Source organism: Protopterus annectens, chromosome 7.part1, assembly GCF_019279795.1.
Source record: "Protopterus annectens isolate FY-2018-M chromosome 7.part1, PAN1.0, whole genome shotgun sequence".
Taxonomy (NCBI): Eukaryota; Metazoa; Chordata; order Ceratodontiformes; family Protopteridae; genus Protopterus; species Protopterus annectens.
The window spans coordinates 326,250,462-326,273,622 of record NC_056740.1 but is presented as its reverse complement, the minus strand read 5'-3'; the positions used below and the strand labels follow the sequence as shown (position 1 = coordinate 326,273,622).

Here is a 23,161-nt window from a genome sequence, read left to right as displayed (position 1 = left end):
TCCCAGCACTCTGGGAAAAACTTTTAGAACACCCCTGCACAAAGTTGGCATCTACACTGATCTATAACACTGCAGTCCCATACAGACAGGGATTTCAGTTATTTGATACATTTCAGCTCCATCACCACTGACCTCTATCTAGATGAAAAAGGGAGGGGTAAGCAATCTTGCATAAATAACTCTGTTAAAGCACCTGAAGTCATGAGGCCAGCAGGGACAGAGCACGTGCAGTCCTGAGGTCAGAAGGGACAAAAAAAAAAAAAAAAGAAAAAAGAAAACAATTTATCATTATTTATTCACTCTCTAATGACCCACTTTTAATCAAATTCAGAAATGTGGGTAAGCCAGAAACCATCTTGGTACTCAATGGTTACAAGACAGGGAAACTAATACTGCAAAGGATGCCACTATATTCCAGGATGCTCATACATGGTATTGTTACCTATGGGCAATTTGGAAGACTGCCAATTCACCTACAACATGGAGGAAATAAAACTGAAGCAGGAAACTTAAAACTAAATGGTCAGAGAGAAGAATGCAGACAATCCAGAGAAAACACTAAGGCAAGAACCAAACTAGAGCTGCAACAGCTGTGAAGCAGCAATACAAAAAGCTGGACCATTGTGCCACCTACCAAAACTATGCAGATTTTAAACATTGTAAGTCAAACTTATTACCGTTACAGCGAAATGAGATGTAGTGGTATGTCAGAAAGAATTCCACAACATCTTCGCCACTTGTCAATGTTTAATAAAATTAGGAGTCATATACTTACCATAACATGGTATATATGTTGTCCTTCCTCATTCTTCCTCACTGATGGATTACGGATCCAATCCTCAGATCCGACTCGGCCGCATCTTCCAGACTTCAGATCCTAATCTCTAGCTCCTCCCTCTTCCCATAATGCAACACACTACCTCTGCTGCCTCAGATCAAGTTTGCTGCCTGTGTCTATTGAGGTACGAAAATGCTAACACTGAAACCTTAGCATTTAAAGGTTATCATAAAGTTTAATATTCTACTAGAAGATAAAAGGCTGGGGGATGGCTGGGAGAGAAGGTGAGGAAGAATGAGGAAGGACAACACATATACCAAGTTATGGTAAGTACATAACTCCTACATATGATGCTGTTCTTCTCATTCCTCCTCACTGATGGGTAGAGTCCCCAGCTATGTAATTCTTGGGAGACCCTCAAGGAAAGATGTGCGAGAGCACTGTCGAACCACAGGAAGGTCTGTTTCTGGAAGCAATGTCCTGTATGTAAAGCATCACAAGAACATGAGTAAAGAAACAAGTTATCGTGTGAGAGGTATCAAAAGGAACTGTAGTAAAAATGCAAATAAAGTAGTCCTAGAAAGGAGAGGGTGGCCTTAGGGAGCTAGGACAATTCAAACCTACTGTAAAAGAATCAGTGGAGTACAGTCAATCTAATTGACTAAGATTACATACAGGACTGCCTAAACCAGGTGGTTAGAAGAGGGGGAAAACGAGCCGTTCACATTTTCTACATGGCTGGTCCACTAAAACTATATATAACGATATAAATCTACAATTAGCCAAGTAGACACCCCAACATCAAAAGTCAGTTGGTAGAAGCATCGAAAGACCTGGAGGCCAAGAGTAAAACAGCATCCCTAGTGAGTATCCCTAAAGGGGAAATTAGACAAAGGTATTTGCTGTATTGGTAGTTACAGGGGAAGTAAGAACGTTGTGATAATGTTGGCCCCAATGGCTAAAAATCCAGTTGACAACTGATTGAGGGACCAGTCAATAGGAATCAGACTAGACCTATTAATGCTGTCTGTCAAGACATTCGATTCCCACAGTATGTGTGTTGTAGCTATAAAATGTTTTGCAGAGATCACTCATTGTCACCCCTTTATGGTCCCTCTATACGAAGGGCAGCATAGTGAGCCTCCTGTTTGCCACCGATAAAAATGATACTAGCAACTGGTGTTATAGGAGCAGACAGGGCTGTATGGACAACTTGCAGAATTAACCTCGCTGGTAGGGAACAGAAGCGAGTAACACTTCAACTTCTAAATGATGTAAAGGAGTGATGAATCAAAGATGCTACCTAGCTCAAGAAGGGCCAGCAGGCCTCAAATTCACATATCTGTACTTTGCAGTCTGATGCTCTACCAGTAGACCACACCAGTCCTTAGTAGCATGCAAGTGAGAACTTATAATTTATTTATTTTATTTAATTTAGCATTTGCTTTCCGGGAAAGTCGGACTTGGAATGAGGCAATTTTCTGAGGAGGCCCGGGGAAAAATGCTCCAGATGCACATCTTTGTAATGTGGGACGAAACCGACGCACGCAGAGGAAACCCACACAAACGCAGGGAGGACATGCAGACTCCACAGAGAAGGCACCGCAGCTGATAATCGAACAGGAGAACCTCTTTCTGTGATGCAACATTAACCGTTGCACCACTGCGCTGTCCATAGATAAATTTAAATTTTGTATCCTCAATAGATTTGAACTGCCCGATTTATAGTAAAGCCCAGAAATCTGAAAAATAACCCCAGTGAGTAATAGTTGATACCTAGTTGGAGTAGTAAGGTGGCAAACATTGGGACACGGAAATTCTCTGAAGCACAGGTGAGAGTAGCTAGTGCCATGTGTATGGAGAAACATCGTGGGAACCGTTAAGTCTACAGGTCAGAGCTCCGAACTGAAAGTAACTGGCTTCCATCTGGAAGTGCTGATACCTCCTGAATGTGTACAGCACATCCAATCATCCTTGCCCAGAACAGCAGGATGGACTGAGCCATGACCATCAGGGACTTTGGCTTCTGAGAAGGGAAAAAGGGAACAAAAAAGAATAATCCCTGAATATCATGACTATTAACTAGGCATATATGAAAAGCTGGTCCAGGAACCCAGGTACCGCAAAGAGAACACTCACCAACAGCTTTCGGAGACGGACTTTCCCATAGGCCATGTGCAAGTCCCCGAAGCAAACCTATAAACTGGAGCAGGAAAGAAATCTAGATCCCAAGGAGGTTATCATGGAGCCTGTAGACAGGAAAAAGTAGGTAATTATATACAAACAAATCTTCTAATAGCTCGAGACTTGAAATCCTCCGTCTGACCACACCGGCGGCAAACGATATCTGAGGAGTCAGTGGTAGTGTGTTGCATTATGGGAAGAGAGAGGAGCTGGAGATTAGAATATGAAGTCTGGAAGATGCGGCCAAGATGGATCCAAGGATCAGATCCGCAACCCATCAGTGAGGAAGAATGAGACGGACACCCCACCACACCCCCCCTACTTAAATATACTAACTCCGAGATCGCACTACAGTGGGGAAAAGGATATATTCCCTTATTCCCACTGTAAAGCGATTCGGCGAATCGCATTTCGCAAAATGTAGTGCACTTTCGCGGAAGTGGGCTTGGCCTTCTGTTTGTCAACGAAATGTACTTTCGACAAACAGAAGAACCATATATATATATATATATATATATATATATATATATATATATATACACATGGATCTAATTTACAAGCTCAAAGTTTCAAAACTTCAAACTGCAAATGGATGAGACCATAAGATCAAAGTTTTGAAACGTTGAAATTGTAATAAAAAATAAAAATTTATTTGCGTTTTTGCAGGAGGGGGCAAGCCCCCAGGCACCCCCCCACCCCTGCTAAATAAATATGCCAACTCTGCGATCGCACTATATTGAGGAAAACAGCAAATTTCCTTTGACTGATCTCCATTCAAAATGCTCGAAGTTTCAAAACTTCGATCTTACTGTCTCGACTATTTGCAGTTCGAAGTTTTGAAACTGCAAGCTTGTGAAGGGAATCCGTGTGTGTGTGTGTCTGTATGTGTATATATATATATATATATATATATATATATATATATATATATATATATATATATATATCTATATATATATCTATACATATCTATATATATCTATATATCTATCTATATCTATATCTATCTATATCTATATCTATCTATATCTATCTATATCTATATATATATATATCTATATATATATATATATATATATATATATATATATATATATATATATATATATATATGGTTTACCTTTGATTGAATGAAAATCATAACTGCGAACGCTACTTGGTCGGAAGTATGTTTTCAAGATCCCATAATGTCGGATAGAGATTGGACGAACCACAGTATAGGCGAATAACATACAGAATTCGTGCAATCATGTTTCGCACATTTGAATGCGATGTATGTTGGTGTTGCGATAATAAAAATGGGAATGAGCCATTGTTCTGCCTCTGTGTTGCTTCCCCGACCGCTGTTCTGCTACGCCAACAGGTCCGGATTGTACAAAGTAGTCATGCAGGTGAGAATCAAAAATCAGAACATTGTAATTACGAAGTAAATTGCCCCAGCAGTGTGAAAATACATGTATTTTGTTTTATTTGGAAGATGCAGGTACAGTTCCGTACAAGCCTGCTGTGTTGAAGGCTGTTTACAGTACGAGCACTACACAAAAAGGGAGACAGCTGTTAGTTGTTGACGGTTACCAATATTACAAAGAGAAAGCAGTGCATGACAAGCAGTATTGGTGTTGCATAAAAAATGAAACAAATGTAAGGGCAGGTGCGTCACCGAAGGTGACCCTGAGGGCTTTAAACTGCTAAAGAGCACAGAACATTACTATGCCCCTGATGTGATGAAGACAGAGGTGTTTAGGGTACGGGACGAGCTGAAGAGGAGGGCAGAGCACTCTACTGAGGACCCCTGTAAGGTGATCTCGGAGGTACTGGCCACCACTTCCTCAGATGTTGACCACGAACTGCCTAATACAACTGCTTTGAAGCAGAGCATAACGAGGCATAGGTTAAAAAGAAAGGCAGAGTCTTAAGGCCATGAAGTCATTAAAGGACCTTAGGCCTGACATGATTCCCATAAAGTCAGGGTCCTTTATAGTGCATCACAGTACTGTTGATGAGCTAAATCAGGTCCATATAGTAATAACCACACCTGAGAACCTGAAAATGCTATGCAATTCAGAGTACATCATGGCTAATGGCACATACACCATAAGTACATCTGAATGTCAACAAACATACAGTATCCATCGTGCTCTTGACAGTGCAAACAGCAGGAAGGTCTGCCCAGTTGTGTATGGCATTTTGCCCAGCAAGACAGAACAGCGGTATGATCTCTTCTGGAGCATAGTGCTCCAATTGTGTGTGGATCACAATCTAACCCTGATGCCAAACATGGCGCTGACTGACTTCGAGAGGGCACCATTAAATTGTATTAAGAAACATCTAACTACTGCATCGGCTAAAGGTTGTTGGTTTCACCTTTGCCAAATAGTCTGGCGCCAGATCCAGAAGCTGCACTTGGCAGCAACATTCGGAAGTGATATAAGCTTTGCTATGATCTGTAAGGAGATTCCAGCACTGGCCTTCGTGGCCCCAGAGGATGTAGCATCCACATTTAGTGAAATTGAGTCTGACATGCCTGAAAGTGGTAAGGCTCTATGCACTTTCTTTAGGGAAAACTATATACTTGGCAGGCTGAGACGGTACGGGATGAGAAATTCAACAACAGAGAGACTGCTCCCCACATTTGACATCACATTTTGGAACCAATTCGATACATGCACCATGGGCTATCCGCGTAGCCAAAACGCAGTGGAGAGGTGGCAAAGGAGATTGAGAAGTTTGATGGGTAAGAAGCAGTTGTATTTGCTGGATGTATTACATGCCATTCAATTTGAACAAAACCATGTTGATGACAAGCATGTATGGCATGAATTGTGACTTCCAGCATCACCATAGAGAAAGAGGCCAATGGACAAGGAAGCAGCCTTCGAATGGCTGTTATGCAATAGGGCACAGTTCACTTCACAGGGCTTTGTGCGCTTAGTTGCCAAGCATTGCTCATTCTGAACGCACAGGAAATAGCAAGGACGTACGGCTAGAATCCATCTCCTTACGCTGATCTTGGATACAGGAATAGTAATTTTGCACATGGGATGCCTTATTTTTGATTATGTTACGGCAACGGTGTCAATATAGTGAAGTGTGTTGTTTGGGACTACAAATACATGTCCTACTCTATGAGAATGCACGTTGGTGTGACAGACTCATCTTATCACTTTACTGCACAATAGGGAGTGAATATTTACATGGGTTCGAAAAAAAGCGAATTCTAAATTCCGCTATGTCATTTTTGACATTTCAGAATGCATTCATGCGTTTTTTTGCACTTCCGGGTCACATTTCTGCCCGTTTGTACTATTCATTTTCATTCAAAAGTAAACCATATATACATCCATACAGACATATATACACACACACACACACACACATATATATATATATATATATATATATATATATACACACACACACACACACACACACACACACACACACATACATATTGTTTGTGTCTTTCGGCTTCTCCCGGTTAGGGGTCGCCACAGCGGAACTCCGGTCCACTAATGATTGGCAGTAGATTTTTACATGCCGCCTTGCCGGGCCTAACACACAACCTTCAACTAAGGAACGCCCATTTACGCATGTCGCCACACAGAAGACGCTCTAACTGAGAATCGAACGGGCAACGGCTAACTGAGGCGACAACACTACCACAGCACCACCACCGCAGTATATATATATATATATATATATATATATATATATATATATATATATACATACACACAAACACACACACACACATATATATATACTATATATATATATATATATATATATATATATATCTATAGCTACATTTTTCTCTCTCTCTCTCTCTATATATATATATATATATATATATATATATATATATATATATATATATATACATATATATGTATATATACACACACACACACACATACAGATAGCTATATCTATATAAACAAGATAATGATTACACACACACACACACACATATATATATATATATATATACATATACACACACACATATACACACACACATATATATATATATATATATATATATAGATCGTAAGTTTACCCCGGGAGTCACCTCAGTGTCACTACTAGACAGAGGTATAGTTTACTAAATAATGGGGTCCCACGTGTGTCACTACTAGAGAGGCGCAACTATATAATACGGGGTGGCGTAAGCCACATCATTGTTGGCTAGGCTTGTAAATGCCCCAGGGCAGATAGCCTAGTACACTACTATGAAACTATGAAACTATATATATATATATATATATATATATATATATATATATATATATATATATGACAAATCACAAAAATACTTTTATTTCACAACACAACAGGAAGAAACACTGTATCTGATGAAGTCTGGTAGATGAAAGCACTCATTACTATGAAAAAACAGGGCAATTTAAGCTTAGAGGATTGGTTCGTGTTACTACTTGACTTTGAGAAAGTGTACATTCTATTTTGGTTAGCTGGCTACTCCAAAATACCTACATTCTATTTTGGTTAGCTGGCTGCTCCAAAATACCTACAGGGATACAATGGTGGTTATTTTGCGCAAAAAGGCTTTTCTTTTTTACTTGCTGGTCCCGGAGAGAACCAGCCACTCCACTGGGTTTGAACAACCCAACAGGGGATCTGCTCCACAATATGCAGCCTACATTTGTTTATCATTTCTATTTATAGTATGTATGTCCTTTCACATCCCAGTAGTTGTCATTTACTTGAGATGTACTTGTTTTTTAAATGCTCATTTTGCATCACTTAAAGAGAAACTATTGTCATACAGATGGCCCAAAAGTCACACAGTAACCCTTCTGTGTTAGTTGAGACTTCCACTGCTCTGACTACCTACTTTTGTTTTACAACTCCCAACATAACACAAGTAGTCTAACTGACCACACTCTCTCTCTCTCTCTCAGATTAATTCCAACATGGGATTTAACCATAATGCACAAAGTTGGTCACACACAGAAATTAGACATGACAGTCTGCCACAGTTGCCGTCTGTTCAATACCACCCAAACGTCACAAGTCACTACTGTAAATCAAAGGTACTAGGATTTAAGTGTGAAAGTCTGATCATCAGAGGTAAACTGCCACAAACAAGTTAGAAGGAAACAGCACTATGGCTATGTCACTATGTTTCACTTGTTTCCCATGCCTCATTAAATCATGCTAACATAAGCAGAGACTTTTTTCTGAGATGTGATATTAGATAAATGTAGCTAAATCTGAAATATAAATGCTGAAACACCAACACATGTGCTGGCAGGTGCCCTTTCATTTGCTGAGCCACTAGCATGCCAATCTGTGCCATTCATAAATGGCTGCTTAAGACCTTTGTTAGAGTAATGGAATTATTTGACAGTTCTGCAGTATTGCATATTGTTGCCCCATCACAAACACAAAAAAAGAATACCTGGCTTGAAACTCTTTGGTACATAGAGAATGGGTAATGTCTTCAATGGAATCACATAGACAGTGGGTGTAGTCATAAGTAGGGTATATACACCTGCAAAAAAAAAAAAAAAGCAAAATGTAGCTACAAAATGGTGAATGAAAAAAATATGCATTAACATTTCAAAACACTTTACAATAAAGTGCTAATCATAAATACGCTGGGATGATGCTAGACTGGTGAACCCCCCCCCCCCCCACAAATAATCTTGTGTCATTCATGGTGAAATCCACCACTTAAACAACTATAACAGAGTTATGTACTTACCATTATTCTCTTCCCTCACCAAAATGTGAGGACCACACCTAGGCCCTTCAGTAATTATCAGCCCCTTATCCCCTTGTACATCCAAAATAGACGTCTGCAAGGCCTCCATGGATGTGCATGAAGCTGAATTCATGCCAGCCTCTGAAGCAGTCTCAGCATAGGAATCTGACAGAGAAACTGGGCGGTCCTCCGGGTTTTCACTAGCCTCAAGACAGATGTCCGTCGGAAGTGACACAGGAGAAGAATCAGACCAAGCTTTCTTGGTCTTCTTTGCAGATGGCTGACCCTCGGGCTGGGAAGATCCATCCATGGTATTTCTAACAGTATATGGTGCTGTTTTTCTAAATAAATAGCTATGGAGGGGAGCCAACTATGCATAGTCTTAAGGACAAAGGCCTGGAAAATAGCACAAGACGTATGGTCATACGAAGCACCTAAGAAAAATAAACACTGCTTGTGACAATCGTAATGGGGAATCTGTTTCTCACATTGGCATTTCCCCTTTCTGGATGACATGAAACAACCAACCAACCAAAGTCAAAATAAAAAAGAGATAACAAAAACAACAAAGGGGCACTTATCTGAAAGCAGCATGGTAACCAGCAGACAAACAAGCAGTCAGAGCGATGACCCAAGATGGCGTTCGGATTGGTAGCAAAGAAGTTCTGAGGATGTTAAGTCTGGATGTCACCTTTATGCCCTACACCATGCAGAGAGCATACGTGTGACACATCTGATCACTTGCCACATGTAGATACTCTGGAACCTTCAGTACAAAGCCAGTAAAAAAATTCAGTTAGAACTGCACCGCAAGGAAGGAGCAGGAAACAATGGCAACTCTGATGCAGTCAATGCTGTGGAGTGACGGACTAGTGAGTTCCCATATGAAAAAGCAATGGATGACACAGGATGCAGCTGAAGACTGTATGTCACAGGAAGATGTTCTAGAATGTTCTGAAGTATGCCCACAGGAAACAGAGAACAAAGAATGTGCCTTCAGTTTAGAATAAAATGATCTAGGGGAAAAATTGCTTGATTTAAAAGAGATGGACAGACATATTAAGATTGATGAAAGATGTAGATTACATCAAGTCAGTACGACCCAAAATGTTAGAAGTCTGATAAATTAACACAGTAATCAAGACTATTAACAGAAATTCATGTGCTATAACAGAAGTTAACAGGGTATAGTACTGTGCAACTAAATTAATAACAGATAAAGTCTTAACACAAAAACACAGAGCAATAAGGGAAAAGAAGGGAATAAATCTAATTCCATCATGGAAGCATCAAAGACAACTATAAAGCAATTAAGACAAGAAGCGTCACTGTTGAGTACAGAAGAGGGAATGGATAAACAAAAATACTTAAAAAGGCAGACATGATAAAAGCAATGTGCAGTATCAGAACAGACCGGGATCTATCATACACTATTGCAAATAAATTAAAGATATCAGCACAGGCAGAAAAACTTAGATGATGTGCAGATAAATATAAAGAAAAAGTACAACATAAGCAATTCACTGATGAGCCAAAAAAGTTTTATAGAGAGATGGGAAACAAAGCAAAAGGAATAGAAGCACTACCAAAAAAAGAAATAGACACATTTTATGGAGAAACATTTATGAAGACCCTGTGGAACATAACAAAGCTGTTGAAAGGATAGAAAAGTAGAAGAAACAGTAAAAAGTGCAAATGTACAGGATATGAAACAGATTGAAGTAAAGGTCAAAGAAATTAAAACAAAATTAAAAAAGCTGCTAATTGGAAAACCCAAGGCCGAGATGCAGTACTTAACTTCTGGCTAAAAGTATTAATATATTTACATGACGATTTAGTCCTGAGTAAGAAGTACTTATATGTGCACCCCAAACAACAACAACCTGGTAACAGGAAAAAAATGATACTCCTACTTAAGAGTGAACCTGGCAAGACATTAACACTAGAGACCAACAACTTGCCTTCTGAAGATGTAGAAATTATATACTGGAACCGACAACTTGCCTTCTGAAGATGTACAAATTATATACTGGAACTGACCCCAATAGAATTTATAGTCCTTTAGAAGAAAGCTCAATCATGACAACAGAACAAAAGGGTAACAAAAGAAAGTCAAAAATAACAAAGGATCATTTGTTGTTAAATAAAAACAATGGAGAATTGATAAAAGGGGAAGAATCTAAGTATGCCATGGATAGATTACAAAAAGGCATTTGAAAATATTCCACCTTCATGGATAAATTAATGCATAGAGATGTACAAGATGCATCTTAGACTGAGCAATTATATTACAGTGACCATGAAACAGTGGCAAACCACTTTGTAGCGAAACCATAATAAAGGACAAATTATTATCCCTGGGATAAAAACTCAAAGAGGGATATTCCAAGGAGAGTCTGTCAGCACTGCTCTTTTGTGTTGACCTTAACCCATCAAGCTTTCTTCTTAATAGATTAGGTCATGGTTACAGTTTGGCTACTAGAAAACAAAGTGTAAAGACTTATCTTCTTTTTGTGGATGATTTAAAATTGTATAGTTCAGCAGATGAAGAGCTGAAAGCACAACTGCAAGTGGTGAAAACTTTCTCAGGTGATATAAAAATGTCATTTGGTCTTGATAAATGTGCAAATGCAACGTTTAAAGTATGAAAGCTGCAGCACCAAGAAAATATCAGTCTAGGACAGGAATGTGATATAAAAGAACTTGAGCAGGAGGGAGTGTATAAATATTAGGGAAATGAAGGATAGACAACAAAAAATGCAAATAAAACTCAGGAATATTTTAGAAGACTAGAATTAAAACTGAACCGACCTGATATCTAGGAGCAAAGTAAAAGCTATAAACTGATTTGTTCTTCCTGTTTGGTGCAACTGATCCCCAAAAAGTGATGGATAAGTTGGACAGGAAAACAAGAAAAATGCTTCACACTTATCAAATGATAAATAAAAATCTAGGTTTACCACAAATGTATATTCTTTGCTCTGAAGGAGGTATGGGCCAAAACTGATTACATGTGTAGATCTGCAATCATAGAACTGCATACATATCTGTTGCCCTCACCAAATCCAAACATAGTGAAAGTGTTAAACATGAAGAGAACAAATTCCCTGCTTAGTTTAAGCAGAAGCACATCTGTATCAAGTGGGAATGGACATTAAAGCAGTAGTAGGCAAAAAACACGCAGCAACTGAATATGCTACAAAAACAAAAAGAAAGAATACAAGGAGGATCAGGTGAGAAGAAAAGAAATGTGGAAAAGGCATAAATATAGTTGCAAGTACAAAAAAATCCTTGAACAACCTCATGTTGATCAGGATCTGATGCAGAAATGGTTAAGGAGAGGTGAATCTAAACCAAAAGCTGAAAGGTTAATATTGGTGGCCCAGGACAGTTTACTACATATACAGTATTTTTTAAGTCCATAAAATGTGGGCGAAACAAACAAATGCAGGTTTTGTAAAACAGAACTGGAAACAGTTGTACATCTTGTTGCTGGATGTGATACACTAATGGCAGAGGGCCTCTAGACTGAAAGGCATGATAATGTGACAAGACTGATGCTTTGAGGATTTTGCAAACATTACAAAACTGAAGTAGCTGAGAAGCACTGGAAACATCAGCCACAAAGCATTATAGAGAATGATGAATTTTATCATCATGTAGTATCACCTATTAACAACAGTTCAAAAAATAGATGCAAGAAAACCGATAACAGCAGTCCAAGAAAAGACAGAAGTAGCATTGATAACTGAAATTGTTACACCCGGTGATTAGTGTCTTACGTACAGAGAGACACAAAATCATAAAATACCAGCATCTGTAGGCAGAAATGAGGGCAGCGTGGAAGATAGATACCTAGACAGTTCCAATAGTAGGAGCAGTGAGTCAAAGAAGAATTTACAGTCGTATTAAGATACGCACCTGATACATGTAACTCTGTAAGAAATACAGGAGGAGTCAATTCTGGGCACATGGCGAGTGCCACAAAGAGCACCTTTTGCTAACATCAAAGGCTGAAACAATACTAATTTCATGAACTTTAATCATACTCTGACTTGGGAATGGGTTTCTAATATGACGGGAATGAACCCCAACTGACTTGAAGAAATTGAAAACAGGAGAACCTTACTAGACATCAAGTTGTTTAAAGCAGCACTGCTTATGCTCGCCTTTTACAGGATGGACTGCTCTGCCACACTAAGGGTATATACTACTACACAGAGAAGCAGAATTTTAACCACCACATAGAATATCTCCTACACAAAGAAAGGTGTCTACAATCTCTGCTACCGTTAATCTGTTGGATTGACAACAAAGTAAAACTTTCCTTACATAAAAACAGAATTTTGAAAGGCAAATGTTCTCTAAGCATGATAAATTAAGGCACCTCAAGCATAAAAAACATAACAAAACTTTTATGTCTGTGATGAGCAAAGACTCCAAATAACTCATAAATAACCAAGATGAACAGCTAATACTAATCTAAATAGAACTAAAACGCTGAAGGCAGAATGGAGTAGACTGATTAAGAATAAAGAATCTGCTTCTATTTGTCACGTACCTCAGAAATCAGTAATAGGTCAGGCAGTAAGATATGTCAAAATGCAAGATCTGGAAAAAAAACAGACCTCACTCAAACTGATCATGACATCTGAGCTGTAAACTTAGTTAAAATGCGCGAGAAATGTATAAAACGTGCTGCATTTTAAATGATATATTAAATTACACTAACACTGTTAAAATTATGAAACTAAACAGCAAAATAGAAGTTACTGCTAGTGAAGCAAGGAACTCAGGGGAAAAAAAAGGAGTACAAAACTGCTATTTCAGTAGAGAGCGTAGGGTGGCAGTACTAAAAAAAAGTGAAAAGGGAAGGGGATGATCACAGTAAATGCCGTGAAGGTAAAAAGACCAGCAATGTCATAAAAGTAGGACTTTCATTTGTTCTGATGTTTGGCTGGTATCCTGGACAACGGACAGTCAGCTGTGATGTACAGGCTTAAAATGGTAAAAGCCAGCTTGCCTCTCCTATGTGACAGACCAAGATTCATTCCTGCTACATACTGTCTAGGTGAAAACAGGAAGGATACAGCATGTTGCAAGGAAAAATAAAAGGGAATGAGATTCAAACACTGCACACCATACACTCCGGATGCCTCTGTGCCACTGCAGACTCATTTCTAATTAACTGCACACACAAAGCAGGTTGTGTGTGTGTCACTGCACACAATTCAGGATGGGTCTGTGATGCCATGCACACAAAGCACACAATTCAGGATGGGTCTGTGATGCCATGCACACAAAGCACACAATTCAGGATGGGTCTGTGATGCCATGCACACAAAGCAGGATGTACACTAATGTCTACAGAAACAGCTTAAATATAAGCTCCTCCTACAGACAGGAAGAAGCCATATAAGGGATGCTTGAATTTCCCTTTCTTCAATTCCCCCTTCACCAACAGGAACTTCTTTCTGATAAACAACAAATGGATGGTACTGAATGTAAGAAGTGGTTGTTGAAGAAAAATGCAAGTCAGTCAACAGGACTTGGGGAACAGAAATGCCAGTCTGAGACACAGCACCTGAAAAACTGTTGTGGAGAGAGAACACAAAGTACCAAAATGTGAAAATACACATCGGTAATGTGAGAATGTAGGAAGTAGAGTTTAGAAAATACTAGATTACTCAAAAAAGCTATAGCAACAGAAAACACTTTTTAACCCTTTGCACAGAGACAAGATTCTATCAGAATTACTTTGTGCATTTAAGAAGATATTTTCACAAAGAAGGTAAAAACACATACGGAACATGGCAACTAGAAGACAAGAAGGAAGCACTTTAATCAGAAAGGTGGCATATACATGCAATTCTTTCTTAAGAAAAACTACTAGATCAGAAGCGAACAAATTCAAGAGTAAGGGACAAACACTGTGGAAGTGTGCAAAAGTAGGTTACTAGTTAACCACATAATATAAGAATACAAAAGCAGGGATGGAAAACTGGTAGGTTAGGTGAGGTAAGCAGTCCTCACCTGTACCAAGGTCAGACACTTTGTATATATGTTTAAAGCAATACAAAATTTCTTGCACAACAGAGTGTATTTACAGACTGTAACCTATGGCAAATATTGTTTGGAACTTGGTTCATAACAGGCTGTCTATTCCTTTTACAGGGCCTGTCAATTAAAAGTATGCCAAATCATAAGCCTGTCCTACCTTCAGACAGAATCCTCATTCTAGCACACTGCACAATGACATCATAAGACCTTTATAGATCTCCATCCCATTTTATTTCTCCCCTTCAGTTCTTTATGACATCAAAAAGACCTTTAGGGAATCTCCAGCCCCTCCTTTATTTTCCCATCAGTTCTTTTCATGGGAGCTAGAAAAGAGGATGAGTCTGATGGGATCTGGCAAGATAAAATAAATACCAATCTCCATCCTTAACCAGCAGACAGAAGAGAGGAAAGCTGTGCTACTGGCAGAAATCCCCTTAAAAACTGGGGTTATAGATGGTACCTATGTTAACACCTGACTGAGCTGCATCAACAAGCAGTTCTTCACAACAAGAATGAGGATGGAACAGAGCTAATACACCCTGAAGGCCTTGAAGGACAGCTATAATGATACCTGTTCTTGCTTTAAACCACACATCTAGGCTTCAGTTTTTAACAGAAAGGTGTGAGATACACACCAAGTAGCAGTCTCACATTTCATTAACAGAGATTCCTCTGAAACAAACAGCAACAGATGTTGTTCATCTGAATGAATGAATGTGGTTTAACCATTTCTGGAATAAACTTTTCCCAACAGCAATAGAATAAGGAAACATAAAAACAGCCAGACACATTCTGCTTGACCACCAGGCTTTTCCTGTCTACCATATAGGCAAAGGGTATGAAGCACGGCATAGTATATTGGAACAAAGCAGCATGGGCTATGCAATGCTCGACCACTTTCTTCAAGTGTTGAGGAAATGCACCCAGTGGTAAATATAGTCCAGTAAATGGACTGAAAGGTGAATAATTTGATTCAGGTTTAAGTAAGACGCTACTTTGGGAATGAATTGATCCTAAGGAAAACCATGGCCCTGTAAATAGAAGAATTTTTCAAACTAGAAGACAAGGAGTTCAAAAATACTTCTGATGGAAGTAAAAGCAACCAGAAAGAGTTTAAGGACAAAAATGTCATGTTTGAGGATATTATCAACTGAAACAGAGGAAGTGAATGGCTAACAACCCAAACACTTGAGCAGACAGCAAGGGACATGTAGTAACCAAACGCCACTAGCTTTCATATCTCTCTAGGGGAGGAAAGACTGCCTAACCTTCCACAACTTCTGCACAAACTTGAGAGAGATGTGTATGGTCTACAGAATAAGGGCCAGAAGCATGTACTTAGAGCTGCCACGTTGTGCTCACACAGCAGCCATTATTAAGTATGTGCAGCAGTCTGCAACTATACAAAGGAGGATGTAGCATAGCAGGGCACTAATATCTGTTAGTGCACATATCAGGTGCCTCAGATAGGGTGGGGATTGGGGCCAGAAAAATTTTAAAATCTTTCATAGGTGCCTGAATAATAAAAGAAAGTGTCCCGCGTCTTGGTGGTGAGGAATGCATGGGCACAGTCAGAGTGTATATAAACGAACCAAACAGAGACTGGAAAAGCTGCAACACTTTATTCTGGTACCTCGGCTAGATGCCTTAAAAGGAATAAATGCATAAATGCTTGTTGCACCTTATATACTGTATAACACCAATTAGTGTAATTAGGTAATCACAACTTGATTGACCCATAGAATTTAAAGAGACACAATTTGAAAAAATATATAAATAATATAAATACATGTCACAAATAATATATACAACAGATATGTGCAAAAAAGTGTATACCAAAAACACCTGAAATGACACCTAAGAAAACTTGCATACTACAAAATATAAAAGTATGTAATTATATATATATAATTCATATAGTAAGGTTCATACCCCTGGGTTTCAAAGTACTGAATTTCAAAATAAACCTACTTTCTAAGTTCATTAGATTCTGTAAAAAGTTCCCAGTATTATGAAATTCCGGCTTAGCAAGGGCACAAAAGAATAACGAGTCAGAACTTCCATCATGAAATGAATTAAAATGTTGAGAAACCGGGCTATCAGTTCTAACATTACGAATATCCCCTAAATGTTCTAAGACACGTATTTTTAATTGCCGTTTAGTTTGACCAATGTAAAACTTAGGTGGAACACAATCACAACCAATCAAATACACAACCCCACATGTTTTACAATTAAAATAATTATGAGCAGTGTATTTGACCCCATTGATCAGACTACCAGATAAATTTTTCACTTTTGAACAAATCTTACATTTTCCACATTTAAACATGCCAAAAGGTAGATTGTTAACACTACCAGATATGCCACGAATTTTTCCTTTTGATTTCAAAATTTCCTTAAGGTTGGCATATCTGCCATAAGAAAAGGAAACATGATTTGGAAACATGTAACCAATCTCCTCATTCTTACAGACCATAGGCCACAAAAACTCAACAATGTCCTTTAACCTCACAGAAAAAGGGGGAAAATTTCGTAACAAAAAATAATTTGTCCATGTTCACACAAACAGCCTCTTCATCCCTAGATTTTACACCACGAATTTTCCCAAAATTATTACCTTTTTTATTGGGATTTAATAATCTATCTAGACTTTTACTTATCAAACTTTCCGAATAGCCTCTCGTAAGTAGTCTCTGTCTCACATTCTCAAATTCTAAATTCCAAAAACTCCTCTCAGATGTATGTTCCTTAGTGCGTTTAAACTCCCCAAAAGGGAGTGCCTCAATTAAATGGGCCGGATGCGCACTGCTCGCATGTAAGAAATTATTGGAAGCTGTATGTTTCCTGAATGGTCTAAACTGGACTATTCCTTCTTTGTCCACATATAATAAAACATCCAAAAATTGGATCTCACAATTATTTAAACTATGTAAATTCTAAACCAAACTTGTTCTGATGTAATTTGAAAATGAAATCTACAAATTCAGTCAGAGTGGCAAGGCTTCATGATCTGCAGGAAAGGATGCAAGAGAGGAAGAAAAAAACATTTTAAACTAGATGAGCATCAAATGGGCTACTTTGGAACAAACATGTGGAGGAATGCAAAAGGCACTACTTAACAGCAACTGATAGTGGTCTCAGTAAGTGTAACATGGAGGGGAGCCAGCAGCAACCTCTGAGCTGCATCTGATGTAAGAACCCAAAGTTCTTTTTGGTGCAGTAAAAGAAATGGACACTGTCCATCACTTCTTCTTTAAATGAGGTGCTCTGCACTGGAAGCATCTTTGAGTTCTCCTAAATTACGCTGATACTCAGTATAACCTGGGTAAGTCACCAACAATTAAGTCAATTATGTAAGGGAACAGTAGAGGACTATCAGTTGCAAGACCAGTGTTACCATAGTAAATATCTTAATAAACATTATGGGAGCAGATGAAGTCAAAATAGCAACAACCTGTACTTGCAATGCTGCCTACAGAAAGTAAATAACCAACATCAATCCATGTGATAATCACATAGCAAGATGTGAAGACACCATACACATGAAGACTGAAGCTGATGAGTTGCAAGATGGGATGTCTCCAGCCCTCACTGCTTTAGGGACTGTGACAATAGGAGTTACTGTCAGCCATGCCAGGGAGAAGTAGGGCAGTGGATGTATGGCTTGTGCCAGCACAGCTAGCTGGACTTTTGTATATAACTGCATGTCATTAATATATCAAACAGATCTGTATAGATGCTTGTGCTGAAAATGTATTTGTGAGCTTTGCTTGTGTTAATTGTATTAAAATGTATCAAGAGTGCACCCTGCTGAAATGAAGAGAAATGTACATGTATTATGGTATCTGAATTAAATGTGTTTTAATAGAGGACACTGGCACAACAATGGTTAACCAGCTGGCACATTTTAAGAAAAATAAGGGAAATGTAAAAGAGCTGTTAAATCGTTGAATGGCACTCCACAGTGCTGAGCAGTACTGGAGATGCTGGGTCTGAGACACAGCCTTTGTTCATTAGCTCAGGGAAAGGAGGGGAGGCTTTCATGCACTGCCATAAACATTTGGATCTGTACTGCAGCCATCTATGGTCAATTCCGGTCTCAAACTTCAAAAGGAGATATTGTGAGAACCTAGAGTCAGGTGACAAGATGAGGTCATTCTGCAAGTAATCTTGGGATACTATATTTTAAAGGAAGTAATCTCAGAGGTTAGAGTATTCTGTTTGGGAGCCTGACTAGAAAGGCTGCTCATGTATTTCATCTTGCCTTGCCCAAGTAAGTTATTAAGGAACAGCAAACTCACTCAGATTCAGTCAGGAATATAGTGAAGCTTAGTTTAGATATTGTTTTTATTTGAGTCTGTCCTTCAGTGTTGTTTTCAATATTTTCTGTGATTTGAACTCTGTGGTTTACTGTGAATATATATTCAATATTTTCATGTCCTTTTATTAATCATTAAATATATTTAAAATTTTATTGTGGCTGGTCCTTAATATCTAATCTTTGAGAGTACTTACATTTATTTGGTGACCTGTGTGGGCCACTCCAGAAGGCCTAAGCTGTCTTGGTGAACTACTACCATTTGTAATTGTATTACTACACAGTATAACTGCACACTCTTTATTAAGGGCCTTAGAGTAGCTGATTGTGAAGTGTCTGGTGGTAGTGATAACTACCTTATAGTCTGGGCAGTAAGGTGCACAGCTAGTAGACCTGTTCCAGCCTTTGCCAGGTGTGTATGAAAATTAAATCTCTCACTGTGAGTGTATCAGCTACTTGGGGCAGGGACACAAAGTACGGGGTTTACAGTGAGGGTGTTGGAGGACTTGGCCTGGACACTCGGCTGAGGACCTAACCCTACAGATGTACCAGTGGGGAATCTTACTGGGGATCTGGAGGGAGACTGATATAGAAACATCTAGACCACGGACCAAATGTGTTCCCTGTGTGCCTTTAAGAGAAATTGTACTTGATGCAGAGAAGTCTGATCTGGAAATACTGAGTGTATCCCATTTGTATTCCAAGTGAATGTCCCACTCCGGTGTTAGTGGTGAGGATACAGGCTCCTCCTTGATTACTTGCCCAGCATAGGGATGACATAGTGGTGCCCATCACATATTGGTAGCAGTGGTGGGTGTCACATACTATTGGTTGGCAGTGATGAAAACATCACATGCTCACATATTGTTGAGCAGTGGTGTGGATATTGAATTCTTGTAGCCTGTAAGCAGTCTCACTAAAGAAAGGTGTACTCTCAGGAGCCACACGGTAGACATTCAGAGTTTCATATCACAATAGTTTTATTTATTTCCTTCCTGTTAGCCTAGTTAGTCAGGGACAGCAGGCAAGGATGTCAGCAGAGGATTATGGCAAGCTGACAAGGAACCAGTTGGCTCAGATGTACCAAGCCAAAGGACTGGGACAAGCCAACCTGACTAAAGGGGAAATGATTGCAGCCTTAATCACAGCTGCATCACAGACCACCAGTTAGGAAGACAAGCAGACTGGCATTGGGAATGTACTGCACTCAAACAGGACAGTTCAACTTTTCCTCAGAGGACTTAAAAATCCATCTGGAGCTAAAGAGACTTGAACTGGAGGCCAAACATTTGGAACTAGAATCAGGAGAATGACCGTGGCATTTGGAGGTCAAAGTAGAATCAGCAGAGACACTGTGGTGTTTGCAAGCTGAAGAAAATGAGAAACCGAGGCAACATGAAAAGGAAATGCTGACTCTTCACCAGGGTCATAGAGGTAATGGGGAAGGGAGCACCATAGCCCAGAAGCAATAAAGGTCAGTAAACTTCTCCCTCAGTACCAATAATCTATTTGAAGGAGTATGTAAACAGTATAATGTTGACAGAGGACTCTGGGTACAGTTCCTCACTCTGTTACTCCATGGCAAAGCTGTAACCGATGCTTCTAAATTGTCTGATACTGACTGTTTAGAGTATGATCAAGTTAAGCCCTGTTTATTACAATGTTTTAAGTTAACACCTGAAGGTTATAGAAAAAAGTTTCATGTGCACAGACGCAATGCAGATGAAAGTGTACGTGATTATATTGCTGAACTAAGCACTTACTTTCATAGGTGGGTAAGTGGGTGTCAGGCCACCACTTTTTGAAAGCCGGCAGACCTTTGGTGAGGGAACAAGACCTTAGCACTTTGCCAGAGGACATGAGAATCTGGTTGGCAGATAGGGATTGAAAGTCTGCAGATGAGTTGGGGAAAAAGATGACCTACACTTAGCAAGCAGGGCATCACTGCACAGGAAAGGGATACTCAGTGCTGCACATGGATATAAGGGAACCCATGGTGGGCAGCCTAAACTGCCCCAACAGAGTCCTCCAGTAACAGAGGAACCCATTAGTTCAAGTACATGGCCAGGATTGAGGGTTAAATGTTTTAAATGTAAGCAGTGGGACCATGTAGCACATAGATGTCCACAGAAGCAAGGTGAGAGAGCCAGCAAGTGGGAATAACAGAATGCCAGTAATAAACTGTCTGGAGACAACAGGGGTACTAAAGTACTAGCAGAGTTTATATCCGATTTTGGTAGATGGAAAACAGGCCACTGCCAAGAGAGAGACAGCCTCTGATATAACCACTGTGAAGCTTGCAGTGGTTAAAGAGAAGCAGTACTTGCTTGGCCAGTCCACTCCAGTCAGAGCTTTAGGAGGGATCCCATTTCAAATGCTTTTGGCCAAAGTTCACCTTGACTGGGAGGGTGGAAAAGGAAGCAAGCAAGTAGGTGTGTTTGAGGATATCCCTGCAGATGTCTTGATGGGGAATGATTTTGATAATGCAGTACCTTGTGTGCATGCAGTGACATACAGTCAGGCTTGGAGACAGGCATGTGGGTCTGGTAGCCTGGGGGAGACCCAGACAGACTGCACACCTAAAGCCAGGACTGGTGATGTGGCTACTTCAGGGAGGGAGCTACCCTGTAGCAGTGAGACTGAAGGTGAGCCACAGCTGCTGGTGTGTACTGATGTTCCCATGGACAAAGTGACTGCAAGGATAGAGGGCAGTAGTAGTACCCAGGCTAACAGTTAGGCACCGCTGTTAGAAGACACCAGATTTCCTGTGGAAGGGAAGCTGGGAAGGGCTACAGAGAGAAAGAGTTGACAAAGGCTCAGCTCTCAGACCCTACATTGCAAGGCTTGAGGGAGGTAGCTAGGGAAGCACCTGATTCTCAAGGAAAAGGGGATACTGTATAGTGGAACAAAGGGTTACTGTATAGAGAGTGAACCCCTGAGGGAGGGCTAGAAGGTGAGGTAATACAGTAGTTGGTAGCACCCAGAGCCTACCATCTGGCACTTCTAGCCATAGCCCATAACATTCCCTTTGCAGGTCACTTGGGCATAAAGCTTACCAAAAGATGTATTATGCAGAACTTTTATTGGTGTGGGATTTCCAGGGATGTAACAAGGTACTGCAGGACCTGTGAGTAGTACCAAAAAGTAGGCAAGGCAGGAGACGAGGTCAAAACTCCTTTGATGCCTTTGCCTGTGATACAGAAGCCATTTCAGTAAGTATCTATGGATATTGTAGAGCCTCTGAGTACCCCAAGTTCCACAGCAAAGAAATATATCTTAGTGGTAATAAATTATGCTACTAGATACCCTGAGAGGCTGGCTCTGTCCTGCATCACGGCAGAGAAGGTGGCAAATGCTTTGCTAGAGATTTTCAGCATGGCAGGTTTCCCAAGAGAAACACTGACTGACAGAGGTGACAATTTCATGTCAGACCTGCTGGCTTGTCTGTGGGAGCACTGTGTGGTTAAACACCACCCCCCCAAGCACCCCCCAGACTAATGCTCTTGTGGTGAGGTTAAACACTACACTAAAGACCATGCTACTGGCATTTGCAGACCAGATGAAGAGAGAATGGGACAAACATTTGCCTCATCTGTTTGCTTACAGACAGGTACAGCAGGAATCCACTGGCTTTTCACCCTTTGAGTTGCTTTTGGGCAAAGGGTGAGGGGACCTCTAGATTTGATTTGTGATGAGTGAGAGAGTAAGCGTGAATCCCACAAGGAGTCTGTTGTGGCATATTTCCTAAACCTCAGGACAAGGCTTAGGGAGTTCAAGGGCTTGGCCCAGAAGAACCTCACAGGAGCCCAACAGCAGAAAAAGGTCTGGTACGATAGGAATGCTCAAGCCAGAGTGTATGCTGTGGGACAGCAGGTGATGGTACTCATTCCGGTCAGACACAAACTGCAGGCAGCTTGAGAGGGACCCTTCAAGCTGGTAAGGAAGGTAGTGATGTTAACTACATGGCAGAACTGCTAGGCAGGAGACAGGGGCACATATTGTACTATGTTAACATGATGAAACCTTACCATTACAGGGAGGCCCTTGTGCTGAGTATCTGCAGTAGGATGTAAGAGGAATCTGAGGGGGA

At 40.0% G+C, this 23,161-nt stretch overlaps 1 protein-coding gene across 1 annotated transcript in view; it reads right to left on the bottom strand.

Annotated features, from left to right (window-relative positions):
• QARS1 (glutaminyl-tRNA synthetase 1) overlaps positions 1 to 23,161 on the bottom strand; it is a 1,547,311-nt gene that overhangs the window by 418,773 nt on the left and 1,105,377 nt on the right. Inside the window, exon 15 of the mRNA XM_044078737.1 lies at positions 8,385 to 8,477. Coding sequence (XP_043934672.1) covers positions 8,385 to 8,477 — 93 coding nt within the window. The remainder of the gene's footprint in view (positions 1 to 8,384; positions 8,478 to 23,161) is intronic.